Here is a 24871-nt window from a genome sequence, read left to right on the forward strand (position 1 = left end):
ATAAATAAATAAAATCTTTAAAAAAAAAAATAAAAAAAAATAAAAAACTATATATAGGGACGCCTGGGTGGCTCAGTTGGTTAAGCGGCTGCCTTCGGCTCAGGTCATGATCCTAGCGTCCTGGGATCGAGTCCCACATCGGGCTCCTTGCTTGGCAGGGAGCCTGCTTCTCCTTCTCCCTCTGCCTCTGCCTGCCACTCTGTCTGCCTGTGCTTGCTCTCGCTTCTCTCTCTATGACAAATAAATAAATAAAATCTTAAAAAAAAAAAAAAGACTTAAAAAACTATATATAGTTTTTATAACTGAGGGGAGTAATAGTAGTGAACACTTTGTCACCAGACATATATTTTTACTTTAAGCTCATGTTATTTACAAGCATTTCTACAAATTTCTTCTCAAGAGTAAACTCTGCTTTCAATCCAAACATTACTTTTAAGGTAGAAGAGCAGACTGGATCTAGCTAGTTCTGCCAGGTACTAGCTGTATAACTTTGGGCAAGTCACTCCACCCCTTTTTGCTTCAAATCTTTATCTATGATTTGGAAACTGTTGGAAAGTTGATGATTAAATGGTGAATAAAGGTAGTGTTAAGAATATGCCTGGATGTTTTCCCCTGGGGTGTGAGGGGGAGAAGTGCCTGGCCGACAGCGAAAGTTCAATAGGTGTTAAGAATAAGGAGGTTGGGAGGGGGGCATAAGCAATAGGGGAAAAAGAGTTTTTAGATGTATTTATTTATTTGAGTGATAAAGTGCAGAGGGGAGGGGCCGAGAGACAGGAAGAGAGTTTTAAGCAGACTTCTCACAGAGGGCAGAGCCTGAGGTGGAGCGTAATCTCAGGACCCAGAGATCACGACTGAACTGAAACCAAGAGTCTGATATTCAACCAACTGCGCCACCCAGGTGCCCTGGGGAAGTTTTGAGAAGAAAAATTTTCAAACCAAACAGGCTAAGAAAACTACTCACTAGTAAACAAAACCAGAAAACAAAACTATTGCAAACCCAGCATACTCAGCTCAATTTTATATACAAAAATACATACTATGAAGAAAAAGAGGACAGGGAAAACAGTGCCTGGGAAAAGATAACATTAAGTTGGCAAACCAAACGTTCCATTTTTACATACATACTCTTCTAATTATTCTGTACTGCTCAATAGAGAAATTTTAAGGAAATTATATGTATGAGAACCACTGAACAAACCATGAAAAAAAAAAAAAATCAACCCCAAATACACAGTCACCTATGAAATTAGTCTTCTCCTCCCCGCCCCCAACAAATCTCAGTGTAAGCCTCATATCCAACTACCAATTTATAAGAATTCAGGAAAATCTCAAATATGGCAACTGTGCAGGATAAATAATCCAGTTTCTTCAATAAGCGCAAGGAAAAAAACACAGAAGAAATGTACAAATTAAGAGGTTTGAAAGAATGCCAGTTATAGTATATGGGAACTGGATTCTGATTCAAATAAACTAGAAAAATCAACACAAAAATACCCAAGAAAGAAAAATAAGAACACCCACGTGCAACAATCTGTTCAGATTTTAATGAATTTCATTTGATTGGTAAAAGGGCATTCATGTAGACAATTTTATACAGTTTAACAATTATGAAGTGCATGGTTTTAAGAACTCTACAAACAGTATTTTATTTTTTCCACAATCACACTGAGAAGTTACTATTATCCCCCATTTTACAAAGGAAGAAAGAGGCACAAAAATTTCACTTTAAACTCTCCCAAGATCACCAAGCAGTAAGTGGCAATGTGGAGATTCAAATCCAGGCAGTACAGGTGAGGCCCTTAATTACCATACCATCTCTCTATATGATGTGGCAGAAACTGAGCTTTAGAATCAGAGAAAGCTGCCTGAATCCAGATATCTCATTGTATTATGTAAATTACTTAACTTCTTGGAACCTGTGTACACTCACTGTAGAAGGGTTAATATTATCTATTTCTAAAAAGTATTTTGAAGAATGAGATTATATATGTTGGACTCTATTACAGCCTCTAGCTTATGAAGCCCACAATAAACTACCCTTCCCATCAGACCTCATAAGACTAATTAAAAAGTAGAGCTAATAATTCATAAACATACAGCAGGAACACTGGAATGGCTCTACCTTTTAATTAAATAGCCAAAGAGCCCCTCCAAACAACTTTTCAATATACTTCAAAGGCAGCAATAATTCAGAAGAGAATTTTTTATATAATGAAATTTAAACTTACAACCAGAAGAAACAAGAGTCTGAAATCTGAAGTATAGCTAAACTTAAATGAATTTATTTTTCTGAAAACAAAATATATTTCCACACGAACAGACCTACTGCTCAGAAAAGTATACTAAAACTTTGCTCATTCTGGTAATTCGTTAGCCTGACATCTGGTTAACGTAAGGCAACACAGTTTTATCATAGAAAAGGAAGGTAAACATAACAAGTATGTTAAAAGCCAACTTTTTGAGAAAGTTTTCTATGTTGTCATCCTGTAACATATTCCACTTATCTGTTAAACTACTAAGTTCTTTGTTGACAAAATGTTTTATGATTATTTAGGTATTTCTAGCCTTTAGCACACCAAAACCGGCACCACAGTAGAGCGAGCCTGTAGCATTTCTTGAAATGAAAAGGAAAAAAAGTTGATTGCTTTCATAAAGGAAAAGAACTATTTGACTTCTTGAAATATTTGCCCAGTATATTTGAAATCACCTATCCAAATTCATATTACATAACATTAGCAATATTTTACCTTAGTTAAGACTGACTGACTACCTGTGGTCGAAAAAAGTTCAGCTATTCTTACACAACTACTTTTCAAGTTTGATTGTAGCTGGTTTTGTTTTTGGGCAGACTTCAATGGGAAATAAAAATCAGAGTCTGATTTAGAAATGACTAGGGCAATGAAGTCTCAGCATACCAAATATTAAATTCCAGACAATGGCAACTATAGTCATATGTGAGGTAACATGATATCAATGTGCCACCTACATTTTTCCTCCCATCTATTTGAAAAACCATAAACATGGTTTTTCCATGAAGTAGTTTTTAAATTGGGATCCTTTAAAATTGCTGTGCCTCTCACCTTTCCAACAGTCTTAAAGAAAGCACCCATAGGGGCGCCTGGGTGGCTCAGTGGGTTAAGGCCTCTGCCTTCGGCTCGGGTCATGATCCCAGAGTCCTGGGATAGAGCCCCGCATCCTGCTCTCTGCTCAGCAGGGAAACTGCTTCCTCCTCTCTCTCTGCCTGCTCTCTGCCTATCAAATAAATAAATAAAATCTTAAAAAAAAAAAAAAAAAAAAAGAAAGAAAGAAAGCACCCATAATGGTTAATGACTTATAAACAGACTGCTTAGGTCCCTGCACATTACTTATCACTGTTACTAAGTACATACAATTTAACCATATAAGAAAGATATGCAATCTGCTGAAGTATGATTCATAATTGTGTATTATATCTTTAACTAAGAATTTAAAAATGTATTATAAGCAGAAATGTCTTCCAGATTCCTTATCATTCCAAAGTTATTAAAATGGTTGCATGTGCCCGCTTGAGCCATGCTTTTAAGCAGCTACTGATGAGAAAATTGGTGAGCTGCATTTATTCAAAATAAAAAAGCTTACTAACATCAACTCCCCATTTCAAGAACTGGTGAGATACCATCCAGAATCAAATGAAAAAATATTTATATCAACATGTACAAACCATTTTGAGTACCCAAGTTTACGGGTTCAGCAGGCAAATGGCAAAACATAAAGCAAAGGACCTGTAATTCCTAAAGAGCACTTCAAATGTTTTTCTTATAAAATCACCAAAATAATTTAAGAACAAAAAAAATCCCAGGGGAACTAACAAAGGTAAACTTTTGTGTTGAAAGAATGGAGGAAGGTAAAATGAAACTGACTCCCGAGGGAAGATGACAGCTTATTTTACTATTAATTCTCAAGTTCTCATTCACAACTAGCATTTTATTATTTTTATCTTTTAGACAGAGCAACCTGAAACTGAAGCACCTTTCCAAACACTGAAGTTATCTGTTCTTGGTTTCCATTGTATGCCTTTGTGTTCTCAGTTAAACTTCTGGATCTAATGGCTTAAAAAAATAATAATAAAAGGCTAACAAAAAGACAGCCTTTTGTTTGAAAGGGCACAACAATCAGGAGCTACATATCTAAAGTTCGTTTTCACTCGTCTCACCACTGCAGTAACTGTCCTCAACTTAAGAGCACTCGACTCCCTTTCAAATATTACATGCCAGAAGTCCACGAAAATACAAATCTAAGTCTCTTGAAGACTACCAGTCACTCTACATTTGGAAGGAATTTACAAAGAAACGTGTGCCTTCTGTTACTAAACTCAAACATGAACCACCATTAACTTTTTTTTTCCCTGGTAGGCAATAAGTATCAACGTTAAGAGCGTATTTCGACAAATATTGCAAACCAACCTCGGAGCACAAAGTTAGCTGATAAAATTACCATCATAGCACAATTTCAAAACTATAAGCAACCACAAAAAAAAAAAAAAAAAAAAAAAAAAAAAGAAAGAAAGAAAGAAAAAAAGGGAAAAAAAAAAAAAACCAAACAAAACCGCACCCACTCTTACGTAAACTTTCGGAGTAAGCAAACTTCTTTAGCCTCACCTTTGTTTTTACCTAAAAGGACTCTTCAAGACAAGACAGCAATTCCAAGAAGACCAAAATATCAAAGGATTCAGCGGCTATCCTCGTGGGAGAAACCACCAAAAATTTAAGACATGGTAACGTATTTAAGTTACCGAAGCTTAGGGCACTTCCCCAAGCTACAGCCATTTTAGATTCAGCCTTTCTTCTGAATTTCACGGGAGTGGAGAGAGGTAGATTTAAAACAGAAAAAAATCCTCCTTAAAACTTTCCAGGATCGACTAGTTTTTCGGGGTAGGGAGGCAATCCGTAGGTGCTGAATACCGACTTAATCTAAATCAAAGAAAACGTTGGACTCTGTATCAAGAACTGAAACGCTGGTGGTTAAAGCTCTTCTTTTCCCATCAGATGCCCCACGGCTGACTTACACGATTTTTTCCTCCTTAAATTTTCCTTCGTTGGAAAACAAAAGCCCTGGGCTCTAAAGGAAGAAAAATAAACCCGTAAACCAAGCCACTCAACCATCGACAAGCCGGAACGCCTGGAGAGGAGCCAGAGAGCCGCAGGTGAGCGTTCCGACCCGAAGACCAAAGTTGAAGTAGGAGCGCTCGGGCAAAGCCGCGGCGACACTCGACTGCAAAGCTCCTCGTGCGGGGGGAGGTGGCCCTTCCGAACCACGGGACCGCTGGCTCCTCGGCTTCTCTCCCCCACCCCGACCTACACCAACCACCTGTGTGAGAGCCTCCTTCAACTAGTTCCAACAGCCGGTCGTTTGAGCACCGGGCGGAGCCCCGCGCCGGAACGACTCAAGATCCCCTGCCGCCCCGTTGTGTGGAACCCCCACTTACCCGGCAGCAGTGGGGCTACAGCTAGGGGCCAGAGGCAGCGTCTAAGGGCGCGTCCCCAGCTTCCTGATCCCGCAGAGGTGGAGAGCCCACAACCATAACAAAGCTCTTCCCAAAATGGCTGCCCGGCCCACACGGCCCTGGAGGGGCAGGGGGGGAGGAGCGACACCAGGCTGGCCCTCCCCCACTCCGACCCCGCCTCACACACGCCCACCCGCTCGCACCGCCCACAGGAGCGCAAGCGCAGGAGCCCTGTTCCGGTGACCCTGCGGGCGCCCCACGCCTCCAACGTTCCGCCGCGTGAACGGCAGTTATTCCCTGCGCCGTCCCCAACCCCCCTTACCGCGGCTCCGGAGTGTGCATGGTTACCCCCACCCCTCTGCAGACTTGGATGCTCTGCCTTTCCTCGCGGCGCCTCAGAGAGGGCGACCAGCCGAGTTTGGAACCCCTCTTCTTATTCCCCGGCCCCGCACAGGGCCTGGATGCCTGTGAATGAGTGGGTGGGTGTGTGTGTACCGTTTTCCCCGCCCCTTCACCCTCCGGTACCCCACTTCTGGGCATGCTCGCGTCCCCAGACTACCCATGCAAGTACTAGCAAACCGGTTTCGTAGGATCGTGCTTTCCGACCCTTCCCACCTTCCGCTCCTTCCTTCCTTCACGTGCGCCCGTCGTTAGGACTCCAGCCCCCAGCGGACCACACCGCCCTGCTCGCGAGGCCTGCGCCGCTGAGTCCGTCGCGCTACCCGCTGGGAGTGGTAGTTCCGTCCGACGGCTGGCGTCACGCCCCTGGCCCAGCGCAGGATTTGTGTCTGGAGCCGGCTCCCAGGCTGGGGCGGAGAAGTTGTTTCTCTGACCCAAAGTCTCATTGGATATCGCACTACTAGAAGGGGCGGTGCTGCCATGATAGAGAAGGAAACAAAAGTGAAAGCCTATCGCGGTTAGAAGCGGTTACTATTACGAAGAATTCGCAATGGGCGCATTCTGCACGGGACATTAAGCCATATGATGGCCGACAACCACGAAGCTCCATTACCCAGGATCCGGAGGAATGGAGCAACTGGCCAGCGTGGGCCGTTGCAGCTCTGTTTTCAGAAGGCCGCTCAAATTGTCTGGTGCTGTGTCCTTTGACAGAGTATGAAATGGAGGCCCAGGGAAGAAAAGAGAGTTGTCCAAGGTCACGGAGCCAACAAATAAAAGAAGTTAAAGCAGAGGGTGACAGAAGGAACAATCTAACTTTTCAGATCAACCCTAAACCCAAAACTGTTATTACCACACTTACGGAAGCGAAAACCCTGCCCTTTGTGCTTTTTATTTTTTTAAGATTGTATTTATTCGACAGACACATCACAAGCAGGCAGAGAGAGAGGAAGCAGGCTCCCGCTGAGCAGAGAGCCCAATGGGGGGCTCGATCCCAGGATCCTGGGATCATGACCTGAGCTGAAGGCAGAGGCTTTAACCCACTGAGCCACCCAAGCGCCCCGTGTTTTTTTATTTCTTAATGGAGTCTCCAGTTCCAAGCAAAGAGAATGGAAGTAAAAAGTTTTTTCTTAGTGTTAGTAGTTCAGGACCCAAACACAGATATGCCCCATCCATCCTAGAAAACCCTGTTATGAGTTCCAGAAATGGCGAACAATTTGGCCAAGTTGTACTTGGCCTAAACTCCCAACTCTTTCCTACCTTCCTACAACACCATCACTTTGGGATTGTTTTAGTAGTTGTGCTCTACCTGTCCGATGCCTATTCTGATGCCTGAGAAACCTGGAGTGGGGAGGCAAGGACCATTCAAGTACCCTACGGACTTCAAAAGCTGGCTTCCAGAATTAAGATTTTTTTAAAAGAAAGACCCAAAATGAACACCCGGCATGGGAACCAGTCATCACTGGTCAAGTCCCGACCCGGACTCTTTTTTCTGTTCCCAGGAAGTGGAGGGGACTGCCAAGCCCCATCTACCGGAAGTGCCTTTTCGTGAGTACCTGGATGTTCTTGCTGCTCTGCGTTCGAATTCCCGGTTCGACACTGGCAAGTATACTTACATATTTAACTGCAGGGCTGCTGCCACAATGTGCAAATTGGGGGGGTGGGGGTGGGGGGACGCACCGAGGGTCGAGATTAAATCGAAGCCGCTGGGAATGTCAGGCAGTTTCCCGACGATCCTTGGGTTCTCAAAGCGCGCCCTTTTCTCAGGAGGCTTGCAGTTTGCAACTCTTTCCTCTGGGACGGTGGCAGTATGTGGCGTTTTCACCTAAATTGAGTGGATTGACCCTTAGGTCTTTGCCTTCCTCAGCAGTTGCCGTCCCCGGGATATAGGCTATCGGTCTCCATATAACACCCTGAGTTGGAAAGCGCATGGTCTCAGTGCAGAGAGTTCCAACTGTGGAGAGAGCGTTGAGATTTTTAAGTGGGGTGGTCAGGAAAGCCCTTATGCTTTTGACCAACAGTGAGTGTGTGGGTCCTGCAGATATGTGTGTTTGGAAGTCAGGAAGTGGATGTAAAGTGCCATCTAAGATGTACTGAGAGGCCCGTGATAACTTACCTCCCTACGTCTTTATTGCAGAGTGAAAACATTGGCTGGTATGCAGGATTTCTCTACCTATCCCTAAGAGTTGTGACCTAGAAATAGTTCATTAAAATATTTAACTAGGTAGCAACTGTGGTTTTTGGATCTTTTAGATGCAGTTCATTCTCTTGGTTAACTGTAAACAGATCTAAATTCATATTCTCAACCACTTACTGGCTGCTCACTTTAGAGTTCTTAACCATTTCCTTTTGTGTAGGGTGGGAATATAACTTTTATTTTTTGAATGCTTACTTGGTTTCAGGGACCGTTTGCAGCTCTTTACATATATCAATTCTTCCCTAGCTTTGCGCAGTGGCAGTATCGTAGCCAATGAGGTTTATCCGAGGCGCGATTATTGCTAATTGAAACATATATCAATTCTTTTTTTTTTTTTTAAGATTTTATTTATTTAGGGGCGCCTGGGTGGCTCAGTGGGTTAAAGCCTCTGCCTTCCGCTGGGGTCATGATTTCAGGGTCCTGGGATCGAGCCCCCATCAGGCTCTCTGCTCAGCGGGGAGCCTGCTTCCCTCCTCTCTCTGCCTGCCTCTCTGCCTACTTGTGATTTCTCTCTGTCAAATAAATAAATAAATTCTTTTTTTTTTTAAAGATTATTTATTTATTTATTTGACAGAGAGAAATCACAAGTAGGCAGAGAGGCAGGCAGAGAGAGGAGAGGAGGAAGCAGGCTCCCTGCTGAGCAGAGAGCCCAATGTGGGACTCGATCCCAGGACCCTGAGATCATGACCTGAGCCGAAGGCAGCGGCTTAACCCACTGAGCCACCCAGGCGCCCCTAAATAAATTCTTTAAAAAAAAAAAAAGATTTTATTTGTTTATTTGACAGAGAGAGATCACAAGTAGGTAGAGAAGCAGAGAGAGAGAGAGGAGGAAGCAGGCTCCCTCGATCCCAGGACCCTGGGATCATGACCTGAGCCGAAGGCAGAGGCTTTAACCCACTGAGCCACCCAGGCGCCCCTACATATATCAATTCTTATTTCGAAAGTGAGTGAACTGCAACATGACAAAATTTAATATGTTTGCAAAATCACATACCATATAAGTGGTGAAGTCAGGATCCCAACACAAATTGTTGATTCCAGAATCTTCACTCTAACCTAACAGGCTATACTGTCTCTCAGAATCAAGGTGATGAGGTTATTGTTTTAAATGAGTAAATGCAGGGACGCCTGGGTGGCTCAGTTGGTTAAGCAGCTGTCTTCGGCTCAGGTTATGATCCCAGTGTCCTGGGATCAAGTCCCACATCGGGCTCCTTGCTCGGCAGGGAGCCTGCTTCTCCCTCTGCTTCTGTCTGCCTGTGCTCGCTCTCTCTCCCTCTCTCTGACAAATAAATAAAATCTTTTAAATAAATAAATAAATAAATAAATGAGTAGATGCAGGGGTGCCTGGCTGGCTCAGTGGGAGCATGTGGGTGTAGAGATAACTTTAAAATACTTTTTTTAAAGAAGATTTTACTTATTTGACAGAGGGAGATCACAAGTAGGCAGAGAGGCAGATAGAGAGCAGTGGTAGGGGGGCCAGGCTCCCTGCTGAGCAGAGAGCCCAATGCAGGACTTGATCTCAGGACCCGAGATCATGACCTGAGCTGAGGGCAGCAGCTTAACCCGCTGAGCCACCCAGGCACCCTTAAAAATACTTCCTTAAAAAAAAAAAAAATGAGTTAATGCATATAAAACACATAGTTACAGTTCTTGGTTCACAGCTAAATTGTATTAATTGCTACCATCATTATTTTGAGCGGTAAACACATAAGGTGATAAAAGAGAACAGAGAAGGTATAACCTTCGGTTTTAAAGATGAGAAAACTACACTTCAAGGAAGCAATTTACACAAGGTCACACAGCTGGGGAATTATAGAAGTGTTTGTAAAATACAGAGCTGTCTCTGTGCAATACTTTTTCTGTTACACCAAATAGCAAAAGCTAAAAGAATGGTTCCGAGAAGAAAAGGATTATTTACTTAATGTATTACTGATTTCCAGAAAGCATTAATGATTGTTTTCAAAGGCAAATGTGTTATATGGAAAAAATTCTCAGGTTCCTACTTATACAAAATTATGCATAAAATAAAGAAAATTTAATAACATTTTGTTTTCTATACAGCAACATGCTTCTGATTCAGCTCCTCCGCTTAGCTGTAAAAATGCGTTAATCACAACTGCCTGGTATCTTCCTGAGCAAGACTTTACGGTGGGACCCAGTATGCTTCATTTTATCCAGAAGTTTTCTCAAGCATCTTCAAAGGTTGGCTTATTCAGCAAATACTTGCAGGCACTACTTTGCTGGGGCAATAGCAATGGAAAAAAAAGACAAATACTTATCCTTACATGTTTAGGTGATGGGGTAAAGAGTGGGTAAAATACAAATAAGTAAAATATTTGATATTGCAAGTGGTAAGTCTTCTGCAGAACTATAAAGCAGGGAAGGGGAATAGGGAATATCAACAGTAGGCTTAGGATTGCACTTAAAAATAGGGGGGTCATGGGGGCCTGGGCTCAGTCAGTCAAGCAGGTGCCTTTGGATGGGGCCCTGATCTCAGGGTCCTGGGATCCAGCTTAATGTGGGGCTCCCTGCTGAGAAGGGAGTCTGGTTTTCCCTCTCTCTCTGTCCCTCCCCCACTGCTCATGCTTTCTCTCTTGCTGTCGCTCAAATAACTAATATCTTAAAAAAAAATAGAGGGGGCAGAGATGCTGACTTGTGATCTCAGAGTAGTAAGTTCAAGCCCCATGTTGGGTGTAGAGATCACTTAAAAATAAAAAAATCTTTAAAAAAAATAGGGGTGCTTGGTAGCTCAGTCGGTTAAGCATCCGACTCTTGATTTCGGCTCAGGTCATGATCTCAAGGTCCTGGAATTGAGCCCCGAATTGGACTCCATACTCGGGGGGAGTCTGCTTAAAGATTCTCTCCCTCTGCCCCTCCCCAAACTCATGTTGTCTTGCCCTCCCCGCAATAAACAAATCTTTTTAAAAAACTAGAGAGGTAAAAAGAGAGGGAATCGGCCATGCAAGTAGCTCAGGGAAGAACATTTCAAAAAAAAGGAAAAGGCCCCAGGATGGAATCATTCCTGGCATTTTAAGGAGTCACCAAGATTCTTAAATAACTTTCATTTCTTCTTTCATCCAGTGCTTTTTGAGTTACTGTTCATCTGTTAACTATTTGAAGTCTGGAATATGCTCACTAAAGCACAGAATCAGCAGTAAAGGTTACTACTTTGGGCATGTAACATGAAAGGCACTGGGGAAGTTTGTTTTGTTTTGTTTTAAAGATTTTATTTATTTGACAGAGATCAAGAGAGGGAGCACAAGCAGGAGGAGTGGGAGGAGAAGCAGGCTGAATCCCAGGATTCAGATCATGACCTGGGCCTAAGGCAGATATTTAAGGATGGAGCCACCCAGTGGTGCCCCTGGGTTGTTTTTTTTTTTTTTCTTAAAGGCAAAGAAAAAATTACTGGCCTTGTTCTCAAGTATATTGAGACAGACAAACACATGTTGTTGTTGATGTTTTTAAGATTTTATTTGTTTGAGAGAGAGTGAGAATACAAGCAGGAAGAGTAGGAGAGGGAGAAGCAGACCCCCTGCAATGTGCAGCTCAATCCCAGGATCCTGGGATCATGACCTGAGCCAAAGGCAGACACTTAACCCATAGAGCCACCAGGCGCCCTGATAAACATATGATTTAAATTCCCTGTGAAAATTACGATGGGAGTGTGCATAAAGTATTTGTAGGAGTATTAATTCAGATTGGGGAAAGCTTCATGCTGAATTTTAAAAGATAGATTTCCTAGACAAAAAAGTAGTTGTTAGGGGGCACTTGGGTGGCCAGTTGGTTAAGTGTCTGACTCATGATTTCAGCTCAGGTGTTGTGGGATCAGGCTCCACAATGAGCTTGCAGCCTTGAGATTCTCTCCCCTTCTCCCTTTGCCCCACCCCATTTCCCATCTCAAAAAAAAAAAAAAAGAAAAAGAAAAAAGAATGTATGTTAGAATTCTAGGCAAAGACATACAGGAAGGCAGTTAACAAGTCAGAAAATGACAGATGCTTGCAAGGATGCAGAGAAAGGGGAGCCCTCCTACACTGTTGGTGGGAATGCAAGCTGGTGCAACCGCTCTGGAAAACAGCATGGAGGTTCCTCCAAAAGTTGAAAATAGAGCTACCCTATGACCCAGCAATTGCACTACTGGGTATTTACCCTAAAGATACAAACGTAGTAATCTGAAGGGGCATATGCACCCCAATGTTTATAGCAGCAATGTCCACAATAGCCAAACTATGGAAAGAACCTAGATGTCCATCAACAGATGAATGGATAAAGAAGATGTGGTACATATATACAATGGAATACTATGCAACCTTCAAAAGAAATGAAATCTTGCCATTTGCGACGATGTGGATGGAACTAGAGGGTATTATGCTTAGCGAAATAAGTTAATCAGAGAAAGATAATTATTACTTGATCTCCCTGATATGAGGAAGTGGAGATGCAATGTGGGGGGTTTGGAGGGTAGGAAAAGAATAAATGAAACAAGATGGGATTGGGAGGGAGACAAACAAAAGAAACTCAGGGGGGCCAGGGGGAGGGGGGAAGGGAGAGGGTAGTGGGGTCGTGGACATTGGGGAGCGTATGTGCTATGGTGAGTGCTGTGGAGTATGTAAACCTAGCAATTCACAGACCTGTACCCCTGGGGCTAAAAATACATTATATGTTTATTAAAAAAATTCAAAAATTTAAAAAAAAAGACATATAGGAAGGCATGGAGCTATGGAAAGTATTCAGTGTTTCTTTCTTTTTTTAAGATTTTATTTATTTATTTGACAGAGATCACAAGTAGGCAGAGAGAGGAGGAAGCAGGCTCCCCACTGAGCAGAGAACCCGATACGGGGCTCGATCCCAGGACCCTGGGATCATGACCTGAGCCAAAGGTAGAGGCTTTAACCCACTGAGCCACCCAGGCACCCCAGTATTCAGTGTTTCTAAAGCTAAATTGGAAGCTGGATTACTTTTTCTATATAAAACAGCATTCCAACAGTAATTAGTGCTGCTGCTTTTGCAAGTTATAAATAGAAGAGACAGTTTAAAATGACAGATACTAAAGATATAGTCTTTACCTGTTTTTTCAGATATTCCTCTCATGGGACATAATTAGTGGTAGGCCAAATTACATCACTCGGTTTCTTTTCAGTAGTTTCTTTTGCATGTTGTATAACTGCTAGTCTTAGCTAGCATTAACAGCACCCTGTAATTCAACCTTTACATCTGTAAAGTTTGATGTTCTAATACAAAGCAGATGGGTTTGTTTTTATATTGTTTCAGTTTGGGATTAACTAAGACACTGCAGTTATCTAAAAATCTGTTTTTGTCTGTTTGTTTTGTTTTCTCTGTAGATGTTTAAGTACCCTTTTCCAGTCCGACTAGGAGCCAGCAGAATAGAAACATTTTCTCTCAAGACATGTCACCAACAGAACTTTTCCCCTTTGTTTCCAAGGCCTTGGTTTTTCTCTTCATTTCCAGTGTATATGAGGAAGACACAATACTATCATACTTCCCCATGCAGCTTTAAGAAGCAGAAGCAAGAAGTACTTCCAGCCAAGCCATCAAGCACCATCACTTACCTATTTGACAGCCCAAAGCCAGCATTATACATAACTCTGGGCGGACTAATCCCCTTTATTACTCCACCACTGGTCATGGTGATGACAAAGACTTATATTCCTGTGTTAGCTTTTACTCAGATGGCTTATGGAGCCAGTTTCCTAGCTTTCTTGGGAGGGATCAGATGGGGTTTTGCTCTACCAGAAGGTAGTACAGCGAAACCAGACTTCCTCAATTTAGCTAATAGTACAGCTCCTCTTGTGTTTTCATGGTTTGCTTTTCTTATTTCTGAAAGACTCAGTGAAGCTATAGTCACAGTAATAATAGGTTTGGGGATAGCATTACACATTGAACTTTTTCTTTTGCCACATTATCCCAATTGGTTCAAAGCCCTTAAGATAGTAGTCACTTTAGTTGCCTTGTTTTCATTTATAATCACTTTACTAGTTGAAGATATTTATCCAGAGAAAGGACCCAAGAGACCTGGTCAAGTAGAATAAATACAAAACTACTTTGTAGATGACGTTAGCATGTTGGCTATAAGCCTTAGAAGGCTGTGTTTTGGCATCATCTTTTTCTACTTATCCTGTTTAACAACCTTTTCCTCTATCGGTGGTTATTTATTCTTCCAGATTTTTTTCGTTTCTAAAATCTTTATTTCATAGAAATTACTTGACAACAGTTTGAAAATCCCTAACAAGTCATTTTCACTCTAGATTACAGTTTTTAGTCTTTATGAATTACACATTTTAATGTTTGTTTTGAATGTAAAATAATAAAAATGGAAATCCCTTTCTTAGAGCCTTATGATCATTGAAAAAAGAGGCACATTCTCCCACAAGAGGAAAACTTTGTATCCATTAGTGTCTGAGAATAATAGGTGGTTCCAGTGTGGAGTTTTCATTGCAGTTGCCCTGGGAATTGCATTTCCAACCCCATTTCATTGGTATAATCTATTTATATGAGCTGAAAAGGATCTGTGGCTGCTCTAAAGTCAGTAGGGAGCAGTGTCATAAGGGGAAGCCATGTTCAAAGGAAAGCTGAACATACTTTCCACTTTTTTTAGACACAACTCCATATCCAAATAATACCAGCTAGTCAAAAAAATTTTTAAAAGAATAAAGTCACTAGTATATATAAATTAGGAAAAGTCAAGTTGGAGCCATCTTGATGTTCTTACAGCGGGGCTATCTAGTTTTACAAATTAACTCATAGAGAAGCTTTTTTTTTTTTTTTTTTTTTTTTTTTTTTTATAGAGAAGCTTTTTTAAACAAGCAAAAGCAACACCTTAGAATCTAACTTGAAAATTTGGTCTCTTAAATAAATAAATAAATATTTTTAAAAAATTAAAGGGGCGCCTGGGTGGCTCAGTGGTTTAAGGCCTCTGCCTTCGGCTCGGGTCATGATCCCGGGGTCCTAGGATCGAGCCCCGCATCAGGCTCTCTGCTCAGCGGGGAGCCTGCTTCCTCCTCTCTCTGCCTGCCTCTCTGCCTACTTGTGATCTCTGTCAAATAAAATCTTAAAAAAAAAAATTTAAATAAGCAAATTTTGTCTCTTGAGATTCTTAGTCTTATAAAAATGGAAAAACATTGGGTCCTGGGTGGCTGAGTTGTTAAGTGTCTGCCTTCAGCTCAGGTCATGATCCCGGGGTCCTGGGATTGAGCACCGCATCAGGCTCCCTGCTTTGGCAGGAAGCCTGTTTTGCCCTCTTCCACTCCCCCTGCTTGTGTTCCCATTCTCACTGTCTCTCTCTCTGTGAAATACAATCTTTAATTAAGAAAAAAAAAAAAAAGGAAAAACATTTTAAATGGCATTAAGGATACAAATCAGTAAATGTTATAACCTGGTATATGTTATCTTTATATAATACAGGTATGAAATACCAGTTAACTTGACTTTGTAAGTTCAATTGTGTGTTGAAGTCCTCGTCCCAATATCTCAGAATGTGACCTTATTTAGAGATAGGTCTTTACAGAGGTTACAGTGCTAAAATGAAATCCTAAAGGGTAGGCTGTAATGTAATATTACTGATATTCTTATAACAAGGGAAAACTTATAAGCATGCATACAAGGAAAATGCCACATGTACATGAAGGTAGCCATCTACATTCCAAGGAGAGAAGTTTGGAATAGATGCTTTTAGCACTCAAGGAACCAACTACCAACACCTTGATTTAGGTTTCCAGCTTCCAAAACTATAAAACAATAAATTCCATTTAAACTTCTGTGTAGTACTTGGTTACAGGAGCCCTAGCAAACAAGTACACCACCACAGAGACAGACCTTATTCTGAGCATTGAGAAGTTTACCAATGAAAGACCATAGCTGAAACCACCACATAATCCTTCTTTATTAATCCAAAGAATAGTTTACAAGAACTTGATTTTGAAGGAGGGAAAGCTGATTCTTTTCAGATCTTTCCCAATTCCACTCAAGTGTTTTGGTAAGGAAACTTGTTTGCTTTTAAATTGCATGAGGACTATACAAAGTTAAAATTTATCTCAAATTCATCATCTTTCAGAATAGGGGCAAGTAACTTTTAAATTAATTGCTCAATTTCACTACACAAATGCAGGTGAATGCACTATGCAAGTGAATTACAGTGTATGTTTTTTTTCAAAGATTTATTCATTTGACAGAGATCATAAGTAGGCAGAGCAGCTTGCAGAGAAAGGGGGAAACAGGCTCCGTGCTGAGCAGAGCCCAATGCGGGGCTCAATCCCAGGACCCTGAGACCATGACCTGAACCAAAGGCAGAGGCTTAACCCAATGAGCCACCCAGGCGCCCCACAGTGTTATGATTCTTAAAAAAAACAAAACAAAACAAAAAAAACCAAAACCAAAACACCTGATTTTAGGGGCACCTGGGTGGTTCAGTGGGTTAAGCTTCTGCCCTTGGCTCAGGTCTTGATCTCGGGGCCCTGGGATGGAGCCCACGTCAGGCTCTCTGCTCAGCAGGGAGCCCACTTCTCCCTCTCTCTCTGCCTGCCTTTCTACCTACTTGTGATCTCTGTCCAATAAATAAATAAAATCTTTGGGGAAATAAACTGACTTTAAAGTACATCTGACTTTACACTGGACAGGATGTTTAGAAGTATATTAGATTGTCAAATATTTTGGAGGAAGATCACATTAATAGCTGCTCAGTAAAAATTTAAATGTAAGAACTAAATGTGCAAGTCCCTACAGGTAAAACAAACAGTAAAAATCTTGGGGAATCCTATTACATTTGGGTAATCTAGGGACACTGCTAATAAACTAAGTTAATAAGTAATACAAGGAAAAGGAAAAAGCAAAAAGCAACATATTTTATTAGTACATTATTTTTAAAATCATCACCTAGAAAATAATATAAGTATTTTTACAATTATCTATTTACAGGGATTGTCTGGACCCATTAAGCCCAAACACAGATTGTCTTGACATGTTTCTGCCACAGCACTACAAAATGCCTCACTTCACAGTGCCATTTCAGGTTGGCACCAGGCAATAATGAGAAATTATAGGAGTATTTTGTAAATCTCTTTTGAACCAGAAAGCAAATTCTCTGTAGAGAAATATTAAAGGCACATGAATTGGAGTTTAAATAATCTACAAATCATCTTCATTCCTTGACATTTTATAGATCACACCAGGCACCTATGACCCTTTGGACTTTTAGGATACCCCAAACAAAGGGACACAGGTACACACTACACTACATAAGCTTTTCTTAATAAATGCATATGGTTAAATTATAAAAGTACTCTTGTGGGCCAATCCAAATATTTTGGATATGAGTGCCTCCTGAGTCTTTAATGGTTACCAACAAAGATTTTCTATCTAGGGCGCCTGGGTGGCTCAATGGGTTAAGCCGCTGCCTTCGGCTCAGGTCATGATCTCAGGGTCCTGGGATCGAGTCCCGCATCGGGCTCTCTGCTCAGCAGGGAGCCTGCTTCCTCCTCTCTCTCTGCCTGTCTCTCTGCCTACTTGTGATCTCTCTCTGTCAAATAAATAAATAAAATCTTTAAAAAAAAAAAAAAGATTTTCTATCTAAATAAGCTGTGATGCCTGTAATAATATACTGAAGGACTTTAAGAAAGAAAAGGGGGGAATCAGGGGTGCCTCACTGGCTCTTGATCTCAGGGTTGTGGCTTCAAGCCCTACAATGGGTGTAGAGATTGTTTAAAAATCTTAAAAAAAAAAAAAAAAGAGAGAGAAAGGGGAAATCAGGAATATACAAATCAAATCCTGGAATCACTAGATTAACCTAAATGTATGTAAGATTTTTAATATATGGCTCCAAGCAACTGGTAGAAATAACTAAAAGTGATGACCATGTACACAAAAGAATGTTCCTCTCAGAAATAGAGAACAATTCTTTAGACTGTTTCTCAGGGGGGAAAAAAATGGAAAGTTTTGAAAAGCAGTTTTGGATCAGAGGACTTTCAACTTAACACTATTGTCAATGTCTGTAAAAAGCTTCATAGGTACCTAAAATTTCACCTTCTCCAAACCAGGCAGTAGGTTTTGTACTAAGTTCATACTTAGGATTGCCAAAGTACAAATAAGCTTCACAAAGCTTGATAGTCTAATAAAACTCCCTCTTCCCCAAACCAAGCAGATAATTTTTGATAACTATTTAGAAAATAGGAAAGAAATTTAATAGGTACCTATCTCTCACTGGGCTCTGTCACTCATTATATTATCGAATTGCACTAAAGGACTTTAATGAAGAACGTCCTAGTAATTCCTCACTTGCATTTTCAGCACTAAGACAACATAAGTGAGCAAAAGCTTTTTTAACCCTGTTATCAACAGGCAAAAACTTGTCTTTCTATATAAACATCTATAGAGATAGCTAGATATTTCCTACATGTCCCTCCCAGTGTATCTGCTGCCAATAAAAAGTTTGGTATCAAATAAAAGGGAGTTGTGTCACTGGCTTTTCTCTGTAGGTTCAACTGTGGTCATGGAAAATTGTGCCATAGACTGAATGTACAGACATCTTCAAACTGTCTCACTGATATGCTTACATCACACATGGGTCATGTTACAGCGTGGCTTATACTGGAGAAGCAGCTAATGGGGCTATTTGCCAAGAAGCTTCTAGCAAATCATTTTTACAAACAGGACTCTACCCCTAAGAGAATTCTAGAGCATAAACAGCATTCCTATTGGTAAGCATGGCAAATTTGAGTGAGTTCTTTATTAATTTAGGATAATATTCCGTGTCTCTCCTTACTCAAATTCTTAGAAAAATAATTCTTTAGTCATTTATCTACCATATACATGGAAAACTCAATAGAATCAAAGGGTCCTATCACCAAATACATGTGTGATTTGCAAAAAGATCAGATCCTATATTTTTAAAATGTTTCTTGTGCTCCCTTATACTTTATATTTCATAGTACAGCAACACCTCCTTCACAACGACTGGTGATCATGTTACCGATTTCTGTCCATGTATCTGAATGAGGGTTATAAACTTCGACAGAGTCCAAGGTACCTGGGGCCAAGAAATCATGGCTCGAAGATCGACCTCCAGAAACATACAGAAGCCCACTGACTGCCACAACACACATGCCTGCTCTAGGCACTTTCATTGAAGCAACTTCAACCCACTTTTCCTGGTTAAGAGGAAAAAAAAAAGTTAACAGAATCATAAGATGACAATAGAGAAAACTGCTGAGAAATCAAATACTCTAGTTCTTTTTAAATATTTAAATTTCAAACTCAGAGTCCAGTAGGGAGCCTGCTTCCCCTTCTCTCTCTGCCTAATTGTGATCTCTGTCTGTCAAATAAATAAATAAATAATCTAAAAAAAAAAAAATCCTAGAAGAGAGTACAGGCAGCAGTTTCTCTGACACTGGCTGTCGCAACATTTTTCTAGATACGTCTCCTGAAGCAAGAAAAAAATAAAAGCAAAAATAAACTATTGGCACTACATCAAAATAAAAAACTTCTTTCTGCACAGCAATGAAAACAAGAAAACTAAAAGACAACCTATTGATTGGGAGAAGATATTACAAATGACATATCTGATAAAAAGGTTTATATCCAAAATATATAAAGTACGGACTGTTACAATTCAATCCCAAAATAATCATCATCATCACCACATAATTTAAAAAATGGGTGGAAGACATGAGCAGAAATGTCTTCAAGGAAAATATGCAGATGGCCAACAGACACATGAAAAGATGCTCAACATCACTCATCATCAGAGAAATGCAAATGAAAACTACAATGAGCTATCAACTCACACCTGTCAGATGGCTAAAATCAGCAACATAAGATGGGGCACCTGACTAGCTCAGTTGGTCAAGCATATGACCTGGATCTTGGAGTTATGAGTATGAGCCCCATATAGGGCACAGAGATTACTTTAAAAAATAAAAATAAAACACAATAAATAAGAGTTGGTGAGGATATGGAGAAAAGGGACCCCTCATGCACTATTAGTGGGAATGCAAACTGGTGCAGCCCCTGAAAAAAATAAGTTTCCTCAAAAAGTTAAAAATAGAACTATCCTACAATGGAATGGCACTACTGAGTATTTACTTCCAAAATACAAAAACACTAATTCAAAGGGATACACGCACCCCTATGTTTATTGCAGTATTATTTACAATAGCCAAATTATGGAAGCAATTCCCATGTCCATGGACTGATGAATGGATAAAGAACAGTGTGTGTGTGTATACAATGGAATATAATTCACCCATAAAAAATAATGAAACCTTGCCATTTGCAACAACGTGGATGGAGTAAGTATAATTCTAAGCGAAATAAGTCAGAGAAAGAAAAATACTTTATGATTTCATTCACATGTGGAATTTTTTAAAAAGATTTTATTTATTTATATGACACAGTCCTATAAATAAAATTTATATAAATAAATTTATAAATTTATATAAATAAAATTGAAAATTGAAAAATAAAAAATATAAATTTATATGAGTCATATAAATAAATAAAATCATTTTAAAAAATTTCACATGTGAGTGAAATAATGTATTTTTGACATTATATGACAGTCATATAAATAAATAAAAATAAATAATAATAATAATAAATAAATAAATAAATAAATGACAAGTAGACAGAGAGACAGGCAGAGAGAGGGGGAAACAGGCTCCCCGCTGAGCAGAGACGCGGGGCTCGATCCCAAGACCCTGAAATCGTGACCTGAGCCAGAGGCAGAGGCTTAACCCACTGAGCCATCCAGGCTCCTCTCACATGTGGAATTTAAAAAAACAAAACAAACAAGAAAATGAATTAAAAAATAGAGACAAACCAGGAAACAGACTCTTAACTATAGAGAACAAACTGATGGTTACTAAAGGGGAGGTGGGAGGGAGGATGGGTGAACCAGGAGATGGGGATTAAAGAGTACATTTATTATGAAGAGTACTGTGTAAAGTATAGAATTGGTGAATCACTATATCACTATATTGTACATCTGAAACTAATATAACACTGTATGTTAATAACACTGGAATTAAAATAAAGAAATTAGGGGTGCCTCAGTGGCTCAGTGGGTTGAGCCTCTGCCTTCGGCAGAGGTCATGATCTTGGGGTCCTGGGATCAGGCCCCACATCAGTCTCTCTGCTCAGTGGGGAGCCTGCCTCACCCCTCTCTCTGCCTGCCCCTATGCCTACTTGTGATCTCTCTGTGTCTCTGTCAAGTGAATAAATAAAATCTTAAAAAATTTTTTTTTAATTTTAAAAACTTAATAAAAATAAAAATGAATTGAAAAATAACAAAACAAGAATGTGCCAAAAGAAGAGATTGTATGTAGCCTGCAGGCCTAAAATACTCTCTTTTTTTAAAAAAGCATTTTATTTACTTGAGAGAAAGAGGGTGAATGGGAGGAGTAGCAGAGGGGGGGAGAGAAGGAGGGGTAACAATCTTAAGCAGACTTGGTACTGACCGTGGAGCCCACTGTGGGCTCTACACCCTGAGATCATGACTTGAGCTGAAACCAAGAGTCAGATGCTCAGTTGGCTGAGTCACCCATGTGCCCTATCTGTCTAATAAAAAGTTTGCTAACTCCTGGTATACACTGTTCCCTGAAGAAATTTCAATAACCTGCTACAACCAAAATTATTCATAATGACCTTCTCCAGAGAAAATGTCTATACCCAGAAAACGGGAAAGCTAATAAAGGTCCCAAAAAATAATCAAGAGAAAAAAGAGCAAGTTATCTGGAAATAAAGTATATGATGAACAAAGTTTACAGAAACAAAGGGTGAACACCAACTATTCATCAATGCTAGAAAGTGAATTTTAGAGGACAGGAACTTAAAAAGCTTCACATCCTAGGACTCAGCCTAGCACTAGTACATTATAGACACTCAATGTATGTCTGCTGATCTGAATTTAATAATTGACTGCCATTTTATTTTAGATTTATTTATTTATTTTAGAAAGAGGGAGAGCACATGGGGAGGGAGCAGAAGGAGAGGGAGGAAGAATCTCAAGCAGACTCCTGCTGAGTGGGAAGCCTGACAAGCTTTAGCCCATGACCCCGGGATCATGACCTAAGACAAAAGCAGACACTTAACTGACTGAGCCACCCAGGTGCCCCTGTTTGCTGATCTGAATTTAAATTAAATTCTGAGGGTGCCTGGGTGGCTCAGTGGGTTAAAGCCTCTGCCTTTGGCTCGGGTCATGATCCCAGGGTCCTGGGATCCAGCCCCGTGTCGGGCTCTCTGCTCAGCGGGGAGCCTGCTTCCTCCTCTCTCTCTCTCTCTCTCTGCCTGCCTCTCTGCCTACTTGTGATCTCTCCCTGTCAAATAAACAAATAAAATCTTTTTAAAAATAATTAATCAATTAATTAATTAATTAAATTCTGAGATACCAAAACTGGAGACCATCCTTTGAAACTGAAGGACCTCTATTAAAAATTGAAGGCTATTAGATGATCTTAAATTACAGAATGTATGACAAAGTTGGTATTGCTGAAAAAATTCATGTTTTATTTATTTATTTACCTAGAAAGAAAGAGAGAGAGAGTGTGCACATAAGCAGGGGGATGGGCAGAGGGAGAGAGAGAATCCCAAGCAGGCTCCATGCCCGGCACGGTGCCCAACGCAGGGCTAGATCTCATGACTCTAAGATCATGACCTTAGCTGAAATCAAGAGTCAGACACTTATCTGAGCCACTCAGGTGCTCCCAAAATACTCATATTTTAAAACAAAAAGATAGGGGCGCCTGGGTGGCTCAGTGGGTTAGGCCTCTGCCTTCAGCTCAGGTCATGATCTCAGGGTCCTGGGATCGAGCCCCGCATCAGGCTCTCTGATCAGCAAGAGCCTGCTTCCCCACCCTCTCTATCTGCCTCTTGCCTACTTGTTATCTCTGTCTGTCAAATAAATAAAATAAAAATCTTTAAAAAACAAAAGAAAAAAACACAGATATTCACAAAAATATCTATAGCTGATTTAATCTTTAAAAATAGAAGAAGGAAGATGTATCTATATACAAAAGAATACTACTTAGGCATCAAAAAAATGAAATCTTGCCATTTTCAACAATGTGGATAGAACTAAAAGGTGTTATGCTAAGCAAAATAAATAAATCAGAGAAATTCAATTATCATATGATCTCACTGACATGTGGAATTTAGGTTTAACCCACTGAGCCACCCAGGCACCCTGACATGTGGAATTTAGGAAACAAAACAGAGGATCATAGGGGAAGAGAGGAAAAAATAAAACAAGACCAAATTAAAGAGGGAGACAAACCGTAAGAGACTCTTAAGTATAGGAAACAAACTGAGGGACGCCTGGGTGGCTTAGTTGGTTGAGTGTCTGCCTTCAGCTCGGGTCATGGTCCCGGAGTCTGAGGTTTGAGTCCCACATGGGGCTCCCTGCTTAGTGGGGAGTCTGCTTCTCCTTCTGCCTCTCACCCCACTCTTGTGCTCTCTCTCCCATTCTCTCTCAAATAAAAATTTTAAAATCTTAAAAAAAAAAAAGGAAAAAGAGGGTTGTTGGACAGGGGAGGTGAAAGGGGTAATGGACATTAAGGAGGGCATGTGATATGATGAGCACTGGGTATTATATAAGACTGATGAATCACTGAGCTCTATCTCTGAAACCAATAATTATTGTATATTAATTGAATTTAAATAAAAAGTAAATTTGGGGCGCCTGGGTGGCTCAGTGGGTTGAGCCTCTGCCTTCAGCTCAGGTCATGATCTTGGGGTCCTGGGATGGAGCCTGGCATTGGGCTCTCTGCTCAGCAGGGAGCCTGCTTCCCCTTCCCTCCCCCGCCTGCCTTTCTGCCTACTTGTGATCTCTGTCAAATAAATAAATAAAATCTTTACCAAAAAAAAAAGAAGAAGAAGAAGAAGAAATCGGGGCTGGTTGCCAGAAAGACCAAGCCAGAATTAGAAGCTTGCAACTTTTATTTCCACCCCCATCATTTGGGGAGGGGAGGAGGTTGGGGGTTGAATTAATAATCAATTATGCCTTAATGATGAAGTCTCCATAAAAATCTTGGGGCTCCTGGGTGGCTCAGTGGGTTAAAGCCTCTGCCTTCGGCTCAGGTCATGATCCCAGGATCCTGGGATCGAACCCCACATCAGGCTCTCTGCTCAGCGGGGAGCCTGCTTCCCCTCCTCTCTCTCTGCCTGCTTCTCTGCTTGCTTGTACTCTCTCTCTCTGTCAAATAAATAAATAAAATCTTTAAAAAAAAATCTCTATACTATGGTGTTCATCCAGGTTGGTGAACACATCCATGTGTCAGAAGGGTGTCACACCCAAATTCTACAGAGACTCCTACACTCAAGACCTTCTGGACCTTGCCTTATATACCTCTTTATCTGGCTATCCATTTGAATCCTTTACAATAGACCACTTACACAGTGTTTGCCTGAGTTCTGTAAACCATTAGAGCAAATTACTGAACCTGAGGAAAGGATTATGGGAACCCCCAACTTGTAGCCAAGTCAAACAAGTGTAAATAAGTTAGTGTTTAACCTGAGGACCCACTACTTGAAACTGGTGTGTAAAGTGAGGAGTAATCTTCGAAACTGAGCTCTTAGCTTGTGGAGTTTTTAGGGTCAGAAATGAATGGACTTGAGGGTACCTAGTTGGTGAACATAAGAGAACTGGGAAACAGCTTGGTATGGAAAACACACACATTTGGTGTCAAAAGTATTGTGAGTAGAAAAACTGTTTTCCATTACTGGAGTTATAAACTGAACAATTCCTAGAGCTCACGCAAAGCTGGATGACATTCTAGTTTTGACTAGCCAAAATA

General features: G+C 40.7%; 3 protein-coding genes and 1 pseudogene across 7 annotated transcripts in view; 2 read left to right on the forward strand and 2 right to left on the reverse strand.

The window, feature by feature from the left end:
* Positions 1-5633, reverse strand: part of GPBP1L1 (GC-rich promoter binding protein 1 like 1) — a 54106-nt gene extending 48473 nt beyond the window's left edge. Inside the window, exon 1 of the mRNA XM_059377078.1 lies at positions 5465-5633. The gene's annotated coding sequence lies outside the window, so the exon portion shown is untranslated. The remainder of the gene's footprint in view (positions 1-5464) is intronic.
* A 467-nt stretch (positions 5634-6100) lies between these two features.
* Positions 6101-14418, forward strand: TMEM69 (transmembrane protein 69). Its single transcript, XM_059374591.1, has 3 exons — positions 6101-7480; positions 10137-10277; positions 13415-14418. The coding sequence occupies exons 1-3, from the start codon at positions 7439-7441 to the stop codon at positions 14120-14122; spliced, it is 891 nt and encodes a 296-aa protein (XP_059230574.1). The 5' UTR covers positions 6101-7438; the 3' UTR covers positions 14123-14418.
* Positions 7510-24871, reverse strand: part of IPP (intracisternal A particle-promoted polypeptide) — a 46843-nt gene continuing 29481 nt past the window's right edge. The window contains exons 9-10 of one of the 5 annotated variants that reach the window (XM_059374585.1): positions 19111-19231; positions 7510-7832 (exon numbers count right to left, since the gene is read on the reverse strand). In XM_059374585.1, coding sequence (XP_059230568.1) covers positions 7642-7832; positions 19111-19231 — 312 coding nt within the window. In that variant the 3' untranslated portion in view covers positions 7510-7641. Of the gene's footprint in view, positions 7833-10229; positions 10316-16908; positions 19232-24871 lie in introns of those variants that run through there. The other 4 variants (XM_059374587.1, XM_059374588.1, XM_059374590.1 and 1 more) reach the window with 4 other exon arrangements.
* LOC132002413 (U4 spliceosomal RNA) lies at positions 8320-8440 on the forward strand (annotated as a pseudogene).

The sequence above is a fragment of the Mustela nigripes genome, chromosome 14 (genome assembly GCF_022355385.1).
Source record: "Mustela nigripes isolate SB6536 chromosome 14, MUSNIG.SB6536, whole genome shotgun sequence".
Lineage (NCBI taxonomy): Eukaryota > Metazoa > Chordata > Mammalia > Carnivora > Mustelidae > Mustela > Mustela nigripes.

What these genes read in the sequence shown, in the direction of transcription:
- TMEM69 (XM_059374591.1), top strand. Translation starts at nt 7,439, where the DNA reads ATGTTCTTGCTGCTCTGCGTTCGAATTCCCGGTTCGACACTG. An exon ending in GAATTCCCGGTTCGACACTG is followed by an intron (nt 7,481 to 10,136) that starts GCAAGTATACTT and finishes TTTTCTATACAG; the next exon opens with CAACATGCTTCTGATTCAGC. An exon ending in TTTCTCAAGCATCTTCAAAG is followed by an intron (nt 10,278 to 13,414) that starts GTTGGCTTATTC and finishes TTTTCTCTGTAG; the next exon opens with ATGTTTAAGTACCCTTTTCC.